The sequence below is a fragment of the Porcisia hertigi genome, chromosome 19 (genome assembly GCF_017918235.1).
Source record: "Porcisia hertigi strain C119 chromosome 19, whole genome shotgun sequence".
Taxonomy (NCBI): domain Eukaryota; phylum Euglenozoa; class Kinetoplastea; order Trypanosomatida; family Trypanosomatidae; genus Porcisia; species Porcisia hertigi.
The window spans coordinates 145,373-162,746 of record NC_090578.1 but is presented as its reverse complement, the minus strand read 5'-3'; the positions used below and the strand labels follow the sequence as shown (position 1 = coordinate 162,746).

General features: G+C 56.2%; 5 protein-coding genes across 5 annotated transcripts; all 5 read right to left on the bottom strand.

Moving 5' to 3' along the window:
- Nucleotides 1-539: 539 nt before the first annotated feature.
- Nucleotides 540-1,913, bottom strand: JKF63_05754 (uncharacterized protein; the record flags this gene model as incomplete). The annotated part of the gene is made up of 1 exon (XM_067901708.1): nucleotides 540-1,913. One exon carries the CDS (start codon nucleotides 1,911-1,913, stop codon nucleotides 540-542), a length of 1,374 nt encoding a protein of 457 aa, XP_067757734.1.
- A 1,655-nt stretch (nucleotides 1,914-3,568) lies between these two features.
- JKF63_05753 (uncharacterized protein) lies at nucleotides 3,569-5,923 on the bottom strand (the record flags this gene model as incomplete). The annotated part of the gene is made up of 1 exon (XM_067901707.1): nucleotides 3,569-5,923. One exon carries the CDS (start codon nucleotides 5,921-5,923, stop codon nucleotides 3,569-3,571), a length of 2,355 nt encoding a protein of 784 aa, XP_067757733.1.
- Nucleotides 5,924-7,278: 1,355 nt separating this feature from the next.
- On the bottom strand, nucleotides 7,279-9,294 carry JKF63_05752 (uncharacterized protein; the record flags this gene model as incomplete). Its single annotated transcript, XM_067901706.1, has 1 exon — nucleotides 7,279-9,294. The coding sequence occupies one exon, from the start codon at nucleotides 9,292-9,294 to the stop codon at nucleotides 7,279-7,281; it is 2,016 nt and encodes a 671-aa protein (XP_067757732.1).
- Nucleotides 9,295-12,601: 3,307 nt separating this feature from the next.
- On the bottom strand, nucleotides 12,602-13,360 carry JKF63_05751 (uncharacterized protein; the record flags this gene model as incomplete). The annotated part of the gene is made up of 1 exon (XM_067901705.1): nucleotides 12,602-13,360. The coding sequence occupies one exon, from the start codon at nucleotides 13,358-13,360 to the stop codon at nucleotides 12,602-12,604; it is 759 nt and encodes a 252-aa protein (XP_067757731.1).
- A 2,829-nt stretch (nucleotides 13,361-16,189) lies between these two features.
- JKF63_05750 (uncharacterized protein) lies at nucleotides 16,190-17,374 on the bottom strand (the record flags this gene model as incomplete). Its single annotated transcript, XM_067901704.1, has 1 exon — nucleotides 16,190-17,374. One exon carries the CDS (start codon nucleotides 17,372-17,374, stop codon nucleotides 16,190-16,192), a length of 1,185 nt encoding a protein of 394 aa, XP_067757730.1.

The following is a 17,374-nucleotide window of genomic DNA, read 5'->3' as shown; positions in this document are numbered from 1 at the left end:
CCCACCCCCTGCACTTTCCAGTTCGCTTGTTTCGCATGTTTTATTTTGTGTGTGTGTGTTTTGGTGGCGGTGGGGTTGGCGACGCTTTGCTTTTGCCCCCCCCCCCTTCCGCTGCTGCCCGAGAAAAATCCCGTCGCCAAGGGAGGCACACACACACACACACACACACATATATATATATATATATGTATGTATTAGGAAACAAAAATGAAATGCACCGCACAGTACCACCGCGAGCCTGACACGCGTGTGTGCGTATGCGGCTTCTAATTTACATAATATCTCTTGTCTCTTGACAGGCACACGCAGACAGACGCAGAGGCTGCCCCCCCCCCTCAAAAAAAAAGCCTTGGCAATCGCCCTCGCTCGGCTACACACCTGCTGCACATACACCCCAGAGATGGTAAATGTAAGAGGCACGAAAATTCCGCCACATTTTTTTTTTTTGCGGCTGCTCCCAAGGAGAAAAGAGGCGGGGAGTTGGGGGGGGGGGACACTTTTCCTCCTTGCATCGTTGTGCCCCGGCACACCAAGACCTCTCAGACTGGTGACATCACACGCACAGATTTGATATCCTTGATACCCTGCTTCGCCAAATTGGCCCGTAGCTGCGACTCCAGGGCAGCAGCATCGCCATCCTTGATGAGTAAATCATTTTTGATCTCATTATGGGCCACTCTCCCGTTCGTGTGCACCACCTCGACTCGGCGGCAGGACGTGTTGGCGCAGTGGCCGCGGCCACCGCTTAAATGCCAAATGTTACGCAGAGTCAACTCGAACGTGTTCTCCAGTGGAATCTCAAAGGATACGTCAGCGAAAAAATCTGTAAAGCGGGCCTGCGTGATGTGCGCTGTTGGTCTGGGGGCATCCCACTGCTCTGCGAAGGCGGCGCGCGCCGCATCCGCGGTGACGGAGCCCGATTGCACTGACGGCAAGTATGCCACATCAACCCACTCGACCAACTTGTCAAGGCGGACAATACCGTCAGGACTGAAAGAGCGCAGGAGGTTGTAGACGCTCTCGACGACGTCAGCGCGGCGGGTGTTCATTTCCCCTCTAATTGCATTGACAATGACCATGTACGGAGCCGTGTGGTGGCCCTCGTGGTCAAAGTATCGCAAGAGAGCCTCACACTCAGCTGGGGATGCGACCACACCAACTGCAGCACATCCCTCTTGCAGTTCCTCGGTGTTGACGTTGCCGGTGGGGTCAGTGCATGCGCTGGCCAACCCCCTACGGAAAGAGCGAATGACGTTGCCTGGAAAGGCGGAGACGACCAGGCGTTCTCCTGGAGATCCATCTGAGGACTCCTGTGCTAGCTCTAGCTGCCGGCGAAGGCGCAGTAGCACGGTTGTGGAGTGCGATGACGGACTACTGCCCACCACCGGCGGCACGTACGTCTTTACCTCATGCCGCCGCACGTCGGGGTGGGTGTAGGAGATTTGGTATGTACTATGGTGAGCGCTCTCAAGTTTTTCCTGCCACGCGGGGTCGAGGTGCGGCTGGTGGGCAGGGTAGGATCGTTCCTTGTGATCTTCGATACTCATGAAAGTCTGCTGGGAAAACTGTGAGCGATCGCAAAGGGCGGCGGTTGGCATGCAACTAGTCGCCACGGAGTCGCTGCTGCCAGCGCCCGGCGTGAATGTACCGGTGCCGGCAGGCACCGCGACGTTCTGCACCATCGCACGGTACGTGCTGCTCCATGGTGCACGCAATCCGGATGCAACCACGGCCACGCCATCGTAGTACCCCGCGTCGGAGCGCTCCTCGGCCCAGTTACCCATCAGTGTCGCTGTGCTATAGCCGGCCGTCTTTAGATGCGTTCCAGGCAAGTAGCCGCGGTTCTTTGGCTGGTTCTGCGCCTTGGTCAGGCGCTCGCTGAACCGCTCCTTCTTGTACTCCCCGCCAATCATCGCGAAAGCGGCTACACTCTCAAGTTTGTTACAACAATGAAATGTGGAGTACACACACACACACACACACGCGAGGGAAGGAGGAGGAGGGGGGGAGGGATGTGCACTAGACAAAAAAAAGAGGGACAAGTGGCGGAGTCTGACGATGTAGATCGTAGTCTACCTCTGCGTTCATCCCCTCGAGGAATCGGTTGGTGTGATGGAAATGATTGTCGATGGGGAACGTGGTAGGGGTGAGGGGAGAGGGGAGAGGGGGGAAGGAGACAAGAAGAGAGTCGAAGGGGGGCGGTACAGCAGGTAAGATGAGCAATGCGTGTTCTTGCTGTGGCGGTCTTTTCCCGAGGGGAGAGGTGAAAGGACAGTGAAGAGATACGCCGTGGGAGGCGCCCCCTGTTGTGTTTGGCGGTGTATCGTAAGTGCCGCGTCTGACCAAGCAGTGTGCGTGTGTGTGTGTGCGCGCGAGGGGTGTGGGAGCGAAGAGAGGGGGAAGTATTTGAGCACGCCTAGTCGAGAAGACAACAAACATCACTGCAAACGGGCTCAGAAAGCAACAGCGGGGTTATACCCCCGTCCCCCGTCCCCGTCCCCCCGCCCCGCCTGAACACAACAACGAAGATTGTTCCAGGAGAAAAAAAGACACTGCGCTGTGGAGCCTCGTGGACGCGATTGTCGACAACACGCGCACGCAACATAAAAGAGCCAGAGATGATAAAAGAAACAAAGCACGCGAGCTGTGAGGTATACACCCATGAATATCATTTGTGTGTATCACCTTCCTCCCCTGTCTCTACTCTCCCTCCCTCCCGCCCGCTCCCCGCTCTCTCTCCCCCCTCCGTAGGGAAGAAGTACGAGGAGGCTAAAGAGAAATGGACGGCGGCGGCGGCGGCAGTAGCAGCAGCAGCGGTGGCGGGGATCTTCACTCACCTTTTTTGGTTTGTTTGCTCGCGAGGCCTTCGTCATCTACGCGGCGTATGTAGCACCGCTGCATCTATTGTGCTCTGCAGTGGCTACGACTGATATAGATGTGTATGCAAATAATAAATATATATACATACACACACGCACGCACGTATTTTTCGATAGTGGAAATTTGTATGCTTGTGTTCAGACGTGCATGAGCATCCCTAGGCACACACAGACACATTTATTCACATAGGCTCTCTTTCATCAATGCGCAAATCAGGCAAGAAAAACGACTGCAACATCCTCTACAACCCCCCTCCCTCCGTCCACCTCCTTATCGTTCTCCACCACCCCCTCCCCAAGAAAGCGGGTGAAGAAAAAAAGGGAGTGTGGCACCCGCACTGTACATCAGAATCGCGTATACACCACACACGCAAAAGGGAGAAAGGCACAAAGAAGTGGAGTCCGGGCATGCGGACGAGCGACCAGTCGGATGCACACTACCCCACCACATGCACAGGCGCGAGGCGGTTCGGGGAGGGGAGGGGGGCACACTATGGTCGTCTGTCATCAACACGAATGCCGTGGAGACACAAACATACGAAGAGAGGGGGGGGGAGGTCGGCAGCAGTGAGGATCACACGGACAGTGTCACGGCACACCTGACGGCCTCCGTAGCGCCGCTGTCACCCATGCCCATCGCAGCGCATATGACCATGGTGGTGCGTAAACGAAGAGAGGGACACGTTAATCTATGCGTAGGGCCTTGCGTTGGGCCGCTCGGACTCCTTGACTGCCTCCTGTTTTACCTTCTCCTCTATCAATGCCCAGTCAACTTTCACTTTGCCGGAAAGGCCCTTGAAGGAAGCCAGTGTCTCCTCCTGGGAGACCTCCTGCAGGTAGTGCTCTCTGCGGCCGAGCACCGTGTCCAAGTGCGTCTTGCGCTCTTTAGCGATCTCCAGTGCTCGCTCCCACTTGAACAGACGCGTGTTCATGTCGATGCAGCGGTAGACGAGGCCAGCCTGCAGCAAAATTCGTTCGGCTTCGGCAACGCGGTGCTGCATAAGTGCCAACTCCGCCTGCCGCGCTTCCGGAACCGGGATGTTCTTGATGTTGTGAATATACCGCACCTTGGCCAAGTCGCTGAGGGCACCGTAGCTAATCTCGGCCACGTTCAGCTCACCGGCTTGAAGAGCCAGCGCGGCCAGCACTGCCCACAAAAGTTGGTCCTTCAAGAAGCGCGCCAGTCTTGTGGCTCCGTCCCAGTTCTTCTTCTGGGTTACGAGCTGGAAGATCATCACTGGGTAGGGCGAGACAGGCAACGTCAGCAGCGCCCCGTCGCCGCCGCGGCGCACCAGGACACGGGTATAGTGAAAGTGTGTGATACGGTCGTTCCGTGTGAACTCCGCGTGACCGTCGTCCCGCACAGTCTTGGTGAGCGACAGCAAGTCCCGATCACTGAAGACGGTGGAGGGGTAGTACCACGTTACGAGGTGACCATCTGATATTGCGACAAGGGTTTCGTGGGTGTCGTGCCATGCTACGCTACTTGTCATTGTGGACAGCTTATGAAAGCCCAGCTTGGTGTGCACGGGACCGAAATACAAGTCATTATTGCGATCGATAAAGGCCACTTTTCGGTCGTGCGAGGAGCCGGACTGGGAGAGGTGCACCGAGACGATATCAAGGTGGTGGGTCACAGAAGCGTCATCGAAGGGTTTACCGCTGTTCACGTCAAAAAAGAGGATGCGGTTGGCTTCTGCCGGGTTGCGCAGCGCCACTGTATCGGGGGACAGCGAGAGGAGGTTTGTCGTCATGATCTCCGGCTTTAGTGTTACCTGCAGGCGCAGCACGCTGATCTGGCGGCCCTCGTATGAGTACACCTGAAGCCCTTGGCTGCAGTCAGCCAGCAGGAACTGGCGCGGCCCTAGAAGAAGCGAAATGACGGGGTCACGCAGGTCAAACTGGACTGGTGCGTTCAGGCGCTCCATGGAGTAGCAGCAGCACTGGGTTGTTGTACACATGACCAGATAGCCGCAGCCCAGCTCTACCTTGATGATCTTGTCCGCCTGCTCGATCTCCTGTATCGTGTCCTTGACAACATCCTGCACAGCAAGCCGGCGGCTGTCAAGGAGGGTGACACTGTATTGCCCCCAACTCACCTTTCGGTCCACAATTTGTGCAATGCTAAGCGCGCCTGTGCCGTTGCCAAGGATGACCTGAGTGCCATCGGGCATCCAATCCAGCGCCATGGCGCTGCCCTCCGTCGTACGCTCGTACGAGTGGCTCCAGCCTGTCTTATCGCAGACGCGTACGTTCATGAAGGAGCCGACAGCAAAGCTCTCGCCATCGGCGGCGAAGCGCACAGACGTGATGGGATGCTCGCCAGCGGCAGAAACAAATATACTGCAACCATGCGGATCCCACACCTTGTACACGCCGTCCTCTCCGCCCGTCACAATCATTCCGCTCATACGCGACCAGTCCGCGCAAAGCACGACGCCGTTGTGCGCCTTCCACTTGATCTGCTTTTTCAGGGCGGGGTTCAGCGGCTTGACAACAACATCGCTGCCTACAGCGTAGAGAACGCAATCACCGCCAAGCTCGGTCGCCTCCGTACCCCAGCACAGCGCGTTGATGCACCGACCGGCGTTGGCTAAAGTTGTGCGAGGGATGCCAGCCTGCGACCATACCTTTACGCACCCGTCCTCGCCCGCTGTAATGATGGAGGACCCGTCGGCGGCGTAGACTACGGCTGTGATACTGCCTGTGTGCGCCTCGACAGTCCGCTCGACTCGTCCGCTCGCCGTGTTCAGGAAGGCAAAGCTGCCATCGGCGCAGGCAACAAGACAGTTGTCGCGACCCTCACGCGTCTCTGCGGCCGCACCACGGGCCAGACGTGCACTACGCCCCGCCATTGGCACCCACGTCAGGAAGGTCACGCAACTTTCGAACTCCTTCACAACCCCGAGCGCCTCACCGTTGGCGTTCCATCGGCGAACCGTAAAGTCGTCGCTACCACTGATAATGTCGCCGTTTAAAGAGACTGCGACAGTCGTGCACGCCTCGTCGTGGCGCTCTTTTGCAGACGTGATGTTGAGCCGCATATCTCGTCCTCCTTGAAAGGCTCGAAATGTTTAGCGGAAGACGGTGTAAATAAGGGGGGGTGGGGTGGTGGGGCTCCTAAGTTGACCTGTCAAAAAAAAAAGGCCAGTCACATGTAGAGAAAGACAGCGGCACGCTATGGGAGGAGAGGAAAGGAGAGGAGAGGTGAATAATAAAAAAAAAACGACAACGCCTCGACTGATGTGTCTTCCCGTGTGGTCAGGGTTTTGCCGTTTTTGTGTGTGTGTGTGTGTGCGTGCGTTTTTCCTCCCTTTTTTTTTGCGAGGAAGAGACCGTTTTGTATTTCGGCGTACCTCTCTTGTTGTTCAAGAGGAGAATAGGAGCGGAGGAAGGGGGGGAGGAGGGAGGGGGAGGGGAGGAGGGGGTGAACTCTCGGCCTCAGCGTCACCCCAACTCCACACTTGTTCACTCGAGCCACAGCGTGAGGTGATCTCTCATGTCATCTTCCTCTTCATCCTCTCGATAGCGGAGTTGCCTAGCCCACCTCCATCACAAAAAGACGCGTGCATATTGATAGCAACAGCAGCGGGTTCTGCTGTCGCCTGTTACACGACCGACAGACGCCCACGCCGACTTATTTGCTACTGCGGGCTGAACCACACTACGCCCCTTTTTTTTTGCCGAATAAAAGATTTCTTTGTTGTTCTTGTTTGAACTGTGTTGCTGATCTTCCAGTGTACACCGAATATCGTGCCTCACAATGTATGTGGTGTGGCGGGCGCGCTTATCTACATCCGAAAAGAGCAGCGCTCCTCCTGCTAAACAGTAGCCCCCACCACCGTTCACATCGTCTCGTACCCCCCCCCCCCCCCCCCCCCCCCCCCCCCACACACACACACACCTTCCAACGTCTCTCTCGCTTTCTCTCCCCTGTCGTGCTACGCGCGTGGTTCGCCCCTCATGAGATACCACGCTGTAACTTGGGGGCGTGAGCGGGGGGAGGGGAGGGAGGGGAGGGATAAAAACGTGGCAGTGAAGAACAAAAGGAATGGTAGAGCAAAATGTGCAGGCAAACGAGTGACACGCGCACACACGCACACACGCACACACACACACACACACAAGCAAGTCACACACGCCACCTACATACGCGTGAAGAGAAGAAGCTCAACTATGCGAGATGTGGGTGATTGAAAACGGTAGGGGGGAGGGAGAGGCTTATACCACCCCGCAACGAAGATGTCCACTGTGATGCAGCATAATGGAGAGAGGGAGAAAAGGGGGAGGCGGGGAAGGGGGAGAGGGAAAACCCCGTACAACAATAACAACAAGTTGTGCTCAAGGAGCTCAGTCAAGTGCGCAAAATATTCAACCACTTCTACAGCTTCTGTGGTATTTACAGTTCTTCCAGTGTGTAGAGAAAGCTTCGTGTGTTGCCGCTGCCGCTGCCGCCCTGCTCACACACGCCACGCAGCTGGTGGCCTTGAATCATAGCTAAAAACACGTAGATAATCTGCTCCCCATTCGTTGCATCTAATACGACGCCCCACTCCATGGGGTACTCCCGCTCACCAGGAGGTTTGATGTCACCCTCGATGCGAGCGTTCTGTGGACCAAATCGACTTGATTCCTCCAAGAGCTGCAGTGTGCCCTCGATAGTACCCTTGGCAAAGTCTGCCTCGAGGTACAGGTTCCACTGTGGGTTCTCATCGAACGGGGTTGCGTCGCCGGTGCCATCGTTGTTGACACGAATGACGCGTGTCATGTTTTGAGCGGCAGCAACTGCAGCGGCGTTTTCCGCGCCTGTTGTCCCGTCGGCGGCGCCAAGTCTGGCCTCCTGCGACGCAACGGGACCGCTGTTCGCCTTTTTGTAGTCCACCACCTGGCGAAACACATAGTCGAGCAGCGCACGCGGGTCGCGGTTGCGTGGACTGCGCAGCTTTTTCGTTACCCCCATCACCTCCGCCGCCTGCAGGATATAGTACTCCACATCGTCTGCCTTGCACTTATTGGTGAGCTGGCTCAGTCGTACCCGCTCCGGTGCGAACTCCTCATCCAAGTCGAAGAGATCTAGTCCTGGCGGGACAGGGTCGCGGTGAATCGCTTCGAAGACTGCAGGCTTCACCGGCGGCAGCGGCGCCTGGAACTCCGGCGGGATCAGCGTCAGTGGCTCCACCTTGACTGAAAGCTTCGAGTAGGTGTCCACCACATCCGGTATTCTATCAGTGTCGATCTTAAAAGAATCGAGCTCGAACAGTTGTGTGAAGTCACGCGGCAGCTCTTCATGCTGCTCTACAGCAACGCGCAACCGCTCGGAGAGGGAGGCGGTGTCGGGCAAGTGATGGTAATCAGTGATATCCGGCTCGTCGGCGTCTATCTGGTTCAGCTGCAGCTTGTGGTCGAGGTAGTCGAAGAGAACGGAGGCAAGCGTGCTGTTCTCTTCTTTATCGATCCAGGCGTCCTCAAAAAGCTGCGCCGTGCCAATCAGCAGCAGCTTTCCATTCTTGCGGCGGCCAAGGTGCTCAACCACCTTCGGGGACTCCCACGCCGCTGCGATCGGGCGGTTTAGGGGATACGCCATGAAGCCGCTGCTGAGCAGTGGGATGGCGGGCCGCTGAACATTGAAGGTGAGACCGTACGGATACACAAAGACAAGGCTAGTGGCCTCCTGCTCAGTATCGTCGCCAGCCGTGGCCGTCGCGCCTCCTGTGGTGGTGCCTTGCGCAAAAAGGGCTGCGCTCGCTGTCTTCCCCGCCCCGAGCGTTCGGTTGAGCGTCGTGAGCGTTGAGCCAATGCCCATGGTGGACATGGCGCCCTTTGTAGCCGAGCTGCCCAACGTGGCAGCAAAACCGCTGCGCGGCGAGTTGCCCACCGCACCAAAGACAACCTTTCCAGCGGCTTTGTTTATGGCACGGTTTGTGATACCGTTGGTCACGCACACCTCCTTGGGGTGCAAGTAGCGATGAAGCACCGTGCGCACAACGCAGTCCTCGTTGGCGGTAATCCCTGTCCAGTCCTCCAGCATCTTATTCAGGTATGAGTAATGCCCTCCGTGGCCGTCACCCAAGAGGATCATAGCAGAGCCGCCGCCCTCCACGTACTCACGAATGACCGCTATGTCCTCCTCAGAGAAGGGCGTCCGCGGGGCAGGAAATATGACGAGGTCATTCGAGATCAAGCGGTCCAGAGTGATGTCTTCTTTGTTCATCTCTACTATGCCACCCTGCCGCAGCTTCCGCGCGAGTTGCCGGTACCCCTTGTTTGGATGGTACTGCTCCTGGCGGCATACATTGAAGCAGACCTTCGTCGGTTGCATCGCCGACGGCGGCGCCGCTTCACCCCCTCTGAGTGCAGCTGCCGTCGGTCGCACATCAGTTCCCCTGCCGAGGTAAGTTGTGGTCACCTCCGTCATGGTAGAACAGAGGCAGAGTCGGGGAAGGGAAGGGAGGGAGGGAGGGGGGGGGGGCTGATGGAAGCTCTTCCTCTGAAAAAAAAGGTTTCTAAAATGATGGGAGTTGACACAGGGGCTTTATTTTCCCGTCAGGACAGGGAAAAAGACAAAAGACTTTTTTTCTACAAGACGCCTCCACTAGAGAAAGATGACGTGCTGGAAGCAATACGTATATAGATATATAGATGGTGTTTGTGTGTGTGTGTGTGGGTGTGTGTGGGTAGGTGTGGGTAGGTGTGGGTAGGTGTGGGTAGGTGTGGGTAGGTGTGGGTAGGTGGGTGGGTGGGTGGGTGGGAAGAGAGTAAGTCAACTACGACGGGCAAGCAAAACCCCCCAATGGCGTCTCAATGCTGCTGCTGCCGCTAGCGTTTGAGGGTGGAGGGAGAGTGCAGCCAGTGTTGGTCGCCGCGCGTGGTGTTTGCTTTTCCCGTCTCTTGATATGCGGAAAGGTGTGCCTCTCTAATTCGAAGTGATCTGCACACCCATGTTGCGACAGACAGCACAACGATACAGGGAACATGTGGAAGAAGAGGATGGAGGAGGAGGGAGGACAAGAAGGCGAATGCAGACGCGGTGATTTGGCACGCCCACGGACATCCGATATGCGTGTGTGAGCGCATGTACATTTATATATATATATATACGTACATTTTTATGCACATGCACGCACATGCGAAGAGAGCAAAGGATAATTTAAAAAAAGTGAGAGAAACCGCAGGAGAGGTGTGAGACAGGTGGAGAAGGGGGAGGAGAGGATGGGAGGTCTGGGGTACATGTGCAGGTGGACTGTAAAAGGACCACACACCAGAAAAGAAGACAACGAATCGCAAGCAGCGCCACGTCCTTTCATTCCTTTCCTGATAATCCCCGTGCGCATTGCATAGGCCGTGCTCAGCGAGATAGGGGAGGGATAGTAAGACAAGATGCGGAGGTGCTGGCAGGGAGTTGGGCCAAGTGCTTGATTGGTTGCTCTACATGAAAAAGAAAAGGGGGCGGGGTCTGACCCCTCCACATAGCATCACTGCTGGCCCATTATGGACAAATTACAGCTCCCGATGGAGAAGGACGGTAAACAAATTGAATCGACCGGAAGAAGGGGGAAAAAAAGACAGCTAGGCCAAGCTGGAGACGGCGAGGGAGTAGATCGGCATGACCATAGTACACACACACACATGCGTCCCATCAAATCAGGAAGAAAAACTCGTACATAAGCTAAGTGGGCACGCGGCATTTGGAAAAAGGAGAGAATGTGTTGGCCATCGCGTGTCCACACACTCCCTCTCACCTCTTCCTGTATTCCCGAAGCCTCCCCCCCCCCCAGCCCACCCTCCCCTCCCCTTTTTCTAATCAAGTGTGTGATCAGGGCAGAGAAATGTACGGCGCCTCATCCCTCTCAACAACACGAGCAGGAAAGCGTTTCTTTTCTGGGTAACGGTAATGTAGGTACCCATTCAGGTATACACACACACATAGAGAGAGAGTCCCCCCCCCCGCCCCCCGCCCCCTCAGCCAACGAAAAAAAAAACATCGCGCTAGAGAATACCTGTGAAGTCTACTCCCCACTGTGCACACTGGCTTATCTGTAAGCTCATTCACCCTGGTGGAGTGCGAAGCAGCCAATGAAAGTCGTTACAGGAGGGACTTATCCAGTCATCTCGGCAAAGCCTCTGCACCAAACTCTGTCCATCCGCCTCTCTCTCAAGGCCATCCCCCACCTCCCCCACACAGCAGCCCCCATTATACCCGTCTTGTCAGGGGGGTGAACCTCCCTCGGATTGGACCAGGCTCCCCTACCGGCAGACAGTAGAAAGGTGAGTGAGATGATATGAGTCGGAGTCGCACCTCTTCTATCGTATGCATGACACCAGAGAGTTCCCTCTCGCGGGTCGCGTTGACGCAGCGTCATCCACAAACCAGCCAACGGTGCCCCGTTGTGGTGCATCGCTCTGATCGCCCCTCCCCCCCCCCACACACACACACGTTGTATGTCCGTGACCCTGTCACCAACCCGTTTCGTTCGGCAGTGTCTAGGAGATACGATGAGTGTTTTGACATCCCCACCAAGCGGGGAACTGGGCCCATCATTACGCCGCACTAAAAAAATGATCCCCTATATCAGAGGTGTTGTTCACAAACGTAACCAAAAAGACCAACAAAAAAAAAGAACCCGGCGAGTTGTCTCCACGAGTAAAAAAAAAAGACATACCGCAAAACAACTGCGCCAACGCACACTTCTTCATTACAGAGCATACATGGGCACACAATTACTCTCCACCCCCACCCCTCAAAGCTTATCCAAACCTTCTCTCCCCTCCCCCCCCCCCCACCCGCAAGGCTCGTGTACAGACGAGATGAACACTGACATCCAGCCCTCCAGACAAGCATCTGTAGAGCACACAACAACAACGCCAGGGAGTACCTGCCCAAGCGACAGAGACACCAAAACACACAGAAATGAGGCCAGGAAAGAGAACGCATAGTGAGCCACATTACCAAACCCACTGTAGGAACCAAAAGAAATAGCCAACACACACGACACACACACACACACACACACACACACACACACACACACGCACACACACACACGACACAGAGACACGGTGACACAGAGACACAGTGACACAGAGACACGGTGACACAGAGACACGGTGACACAGAGACACGGTGACACAGAGACACGGATACGAGATGGCAGGTGCCTTCCGCAACTCCTCCTGCACCATCGTGAAAAAGACCCTCCTGGGATAGAGGGGGAGGGGGAGGGGGAGGGGGAGGGGGAGGGGGAGGGGGAGGGGGAGGGGGAGGGGGAGGGGGAAGAAAGGGGGCGAGAACACGGACTCACAAAATGGATGAAGGTGGATGAAAGGAGATGTACCGTACTTTAAGGGAATGTAAGCCTGATAAGTACAAAGTTATGGTAAAAAAAAGGGGGGGTAAAACATGCACAGACATCAAAACAAACGAAAGATGCAGGAAAGAAGAAGACATGACGACACACACACACACACACACACAGACGGGTAGGAGGGGGGGGGGGAAGAGAGAGATTAAGACGTGGCCCTTACACTAGACAAAATACAAGCGCAAGAGGCACTGGAAAGCAGAAGCCGGGATTAAAAAGAGAGCGGGCGAAGGATAGGCAGACTCTCTCCCCCCTTTTCTTTCTTTTGTGAAGCCGCGCCACTGCCACCGTCGGGTGCACCCTTGGAGATGTACATGCGCACTCTGATGAGGGCCTGGGAGTTTCTACACCGTTCCATACCGCCTACACCGTCTTTCCGGGCTGATCGTGGGTCTTGTTAATTTCATGCTCTCCGCTCACCAGCTCATAGAACGTCACCAGGCCGAAGATAATGAAGAGCACGCCGCCGACAATATTAACCGTCTTCATAGACACGCGCTGCGCGATGAGGTTGCCGCAGAGAACGGCACCGCCGGTGCAGATGGCGTGTCCCAGAATTCCACCGACTGTCACGCCGTACGGGTTCTTGGCAGCGGCCAGCGCAATGGTTGCGAGTTGGCTACGGTCTCCCCACTCGGCGACGAAGGTCAGCGTGAATGCCTCGACCATGACGGGGTTCAGCAACTTTCGCCAGCGGCGAGCGGGCGCGCTCACGTAGGCGGAGGATGCCACGCTGCCCGTCTCAGCCGGATCGCTTGGATCACGACGGCGCAACACCGCTGCAGCCTCCGACATCTCGTCCTCGCTCTCCTCGTCATCAGCCTTCTTTCGAAGCAGCTCGTCGTAAAGAATCTTTCCTCCGAACACCATGAAGAGCATCACCGCTAGCATCTGCGTCACCTGAACAGAGAGTAGGTTCGGCACCACAACGCCCATCAGCGCCGACAATACTGTCATCGCAGCGAGTGCTCCGAGCGCGCCAATGTATACTGTGAGCTTTGGATGACGCATCGCCATGAGACACGCGATGAAGAAAGTCTTGTCGCCGATCTCACTGACTAAAATCATCGACAGCGACGACAAGAAGCCATCGAGTAAATTCGTTGATTTTCGGGTGCTCATTATCAGGCCTACAAAATGGGATTGCAATCCGAAATGTGTGGGGGTGAGAGAGAGAGCAAGAAAGAGTGAAAGGGGGGGGGAAGGGAGAGCTCAACCTATGCGTCAACGTGCTCCGAGCGATGTCTCTGTGTGGGTGCCGCCAATGGGTATAAATGTGAGTGCGGCAGAGAATTCTGTTACTCTGTCTGCCTCTGTAGTACGGACAGGCACAAAAGAAACGGAGAAATCACGTATGTGTTTTCACTGTTTTCGAAAAAGACGGGAGAGAGGGGAAGGGGGGAAGGGGGGGAAGCTGTCGAGTAGAACAGTGAATACGAGTCGTTCCCTGGTAAAGGGAACGAAAGGGGATGGGCAGTGGGGGAACGGGGGGAAGAGGAGGGAGGGAGCGGATTGCAGGCTGGGATAATGTTCGAGCAGGTGCTGCAGTATTGAAAGTGCCACGCAGCTGTGTTGTTCTGTTGTGGTAACGTCAGTGCAGAAAGAAAAAGAGTACCTCAGGACAGGAGACAGAGCACAATACAAACTACACAGCCGCCATTCGACACGCGGAAAATACACACACGCCCAAGCTTTTACTGCACTACCCGCTCGCGTGTACACTTGAAAAAAAAAAGGTAGACAAAACAGTCGAGAAGCAAACGCGCAGTAAGCAAGATGTTTGTGTGGCGGCATACATGTTTGCCTCTGTGCTTCTATTGCCGAACCGCACTGTCTACCTACTTCACTTCCCCTCACAGCAGCAACAAAAAAAAAGGTGAATATTCACAGTCCCCATAGATGCAACGCGTACTGCACAATGTCCCCATCATGCCACCACCCACTAGCGCTCACCCTCCATAGCGTGCCCTGAACAGCCGCATATCTTCGCAAACTCTTTTGCCTCGCCCTTTTCCGATTCGTTTTTTTTTTCCTCCTCCGCCGGGGTTTGTGTGTGTCTCTTTTTATTTTTAAGCCTTTGTTCAGTTCACTTTTATTCATGGAAAAATGACACACGCACACACACACACGCACAAAGCCCCTTCGACACCGACTCCTCGGCCCTCTTTTTCCTTCTTCCCCCCCCCCCAGCCACATCTACACAACACCTCTGCCAACCCACCCACACCTTCCTGTGTGCCCCCTTCTCATGCCCAGCAGCCACCAGCCGGCGTCAGTAACGGTTTGCCCAAGGCCAACAACAACACTGCAGAAAGAGGAGGGTCACGCATGGGCTATGGTGTACAAAAATATAAACCCGCCAGAACCAGCTGAAGGTAAAGAAGGGCACAAAAGAATTGTAGAGATCACACAGAGGTCGTCTGCGGCTCAAACAAGAGTAGTTGGTCCGGAGCGTGCGCACAGCGAAGCCGTAATGTCAAAAAACAAAAAAGCACAATGCAAAGTCGACTAGAGTATGGGTGCCGCCGCACCTGCCCGTTGCTCCGTCCCATACCACCTTCCCCTCCCTCTTTGACTCTCCCGCCACTGGCATCCCTCCAATCGAGACACACACTCACACACACAGACACACCTTTGCCAGCTCAGCCACCTCTTCGAACGCCCACACCACGACCGGCGCCAGACACATGCGCGGGGACCGTATGCTTTGACACACGCGAGCCGCGCGCTCAGCACCCTGCCGCTCAAAGTCGAAAGCGGATGCACCTGCCCTGCGGTCGGTAGCAGACAGGGATCGTGGTGCATATGCCGGACGGCGTCAAGAGGCACGTTGGCACGCCCCCAGGTCAGGGCCCTCGGAAACCCCAAACCCTCAAGGCATGCCACGTCCCTCCCGCAGTCACATCAGGTCGCGGCATTCCAAAGCGCATGATGCACAGAGTCTCCAGGCTCGAGCCAGCAAGACTAGATGATGTAGCCCTCCCCCTTCCCCCGAGGGCACTGTCGTCACGTTCCCGGCATCGGCGCGATACACATCAGCCCTCCCACACCCGGTCGGGTGCGGGGCAGTGCCGCGCATTTCGGACACGCGTGTACCCTTCACGAATCATCGGTGGGCGTATTCTGCTTGCCCTCTTTTTATCCGCCCCTCGTGCCCTCATGACACCCCGCCCACCCGCAGGCGTGCGTTGCTTGGATGACACACGCACCACGACAGCCATGCCGGGCGGCAGCACGTGCGCACAGCTCCTGACTCTCTACGGATCTTGCGAGCTGTTTGGGGGCAGCGCTGCTCTGCGGAGACGAGCCTGCTGTCAGCCTTACTCGCCTCCGTCAATCTTATGGGAAAGAGCAGTTATCGGGATGGCGGGCCCGCGTGTGCCACCGCACGTGGGACGCTGTGGTGAGTTGGTGACAGCAGAGAGACACACGCCACGCCACGCCTCCTCCGAGTCCGTGCACCTTCGAGAGAAGTGGAATGTGCGGTGAGAAGGGCATCTGTCGATGAACAATCGTGGACACGACACACGCAGGGGCGTAGAGAGAAAAGCGGTACATACCCTGGCGGGATGAGGGACCAAATACCACCCCACGAGCGACACACACCGTCGTCCGCTGTGTGTGTGTGTGGGGTCTGTCATTGAAAATTGCTCAAATGAAATGAAGTACATTTAAAAAAAAAACAGCGAAAGACTTTTCTCTGCGCACTCCGACTGCCCCCCCCCCCTGCCGCCGCTGCCGCCGCCGCTATCGCTCCAGAGTGGCTCCCTTTCATCTCATCCCATTCGCAGGGACATAAGAGGTACAACACACGAGCCGCAGTGTATAGAGAGGAACCCGGTTAGAGAGAGAGAGAGAGACATGAGAACAAGCACAAGGCATCCGAGAAGGGAGAAAGCACACATGCGCCCCCACATGACAACATCAATCTAGAATCACTTTGTGTTTGGCCTACGCGGCATCTCCAGTGGCAGGCGAAAGAAGCCCAGCATTCTCCACTGCGTTGTCGTCCCTCTTGGTGGACGCAGCCGTCTCTGATGTCGTCGTCGCAGCCTCCGTCTCTGACAGGGGCTCTGGCACCTTGCATTCGGTCTGCATCGACTTCCCCACGCCAGCATCCGCTGTCTGGCTACTGCTCTCGTCATTTGTAGCGCCAGCGGTGCTGCTCTGAACAGGGTTCATGTTCGCGCCATTGGTACCCTGGCTGTGTTGATGATTGGAGAAGCTGCGCGCGTTCTGGTAAGCCGGGTCACGCGGGTCAACGTGAAGCTCTTTGCAGGTGGGTCCAAAGCGGCACTTGCCCTTTATGTGGTTCAGGCAAGCCTCGAAAGGGTAGTTGGCGAACGTGCAGTCATCTTCGAAGTTGCAGAAGCCGTACACACGCAGACACGGATGCAGCCTGCCCTTCTCATCGCTGCTGAGGTTCGGCTTGCCGGACTTGGCACCGCCGCCCCGATCAAAACGGGAGCCAGTGTGACCAGAGCCCATTCCCATCCCATTCATCCCACGCCCACCAGCGCCCACGGAGAGGCTGACAGAAGCTGGACCCATCTCCGTGTTATGCAAGCCACCCATCGACTGGGCCTCTTCAGCCCACCGCGAGCGAGAGCCATTCATGTCTACGCCACCACTGACCAAAGGCGGTCGGGTCGTAAGTTGCGGCACCTCCACTGAGTGCACGCCCTTCAGCAGCTCTGCTAGGCGCCGCAACGAAACGTTCTCCACCATCACATCCGTGAGCTCCTCCTTTGTCTGCTGCGAGTAAGCCTTGCTGCTCGACTTTTTACAGTCAGTGAGGTAGCGGCTGAGTTCCGCACGCTCGTACGTGTACCCGTCACTTGCCACGACTGGGTCCTTCACCTCAGCGTAGCGGCGCACAACATTCTCAACCTGTTGCAATTTGGTGTCTGCTTCCTGGAGGCGGCGGTAGGCACTGTCGCGCTCCGCGATGATGTTGTTGTATAACTCTCGACTGTTCTCCAGCACTTCACTCAGCGACATGATGAGCTCTTGCGAGCGCCGCATTTCACAGCTTTGATCGGCGAGAGAGTTTTTCAGCAATTGCGTCGCCTCCCACACGAGCGAGGCTGTCTGCGTCGGGTACGTCCGACCATAAAACGGAGTCATGGCGCTCAT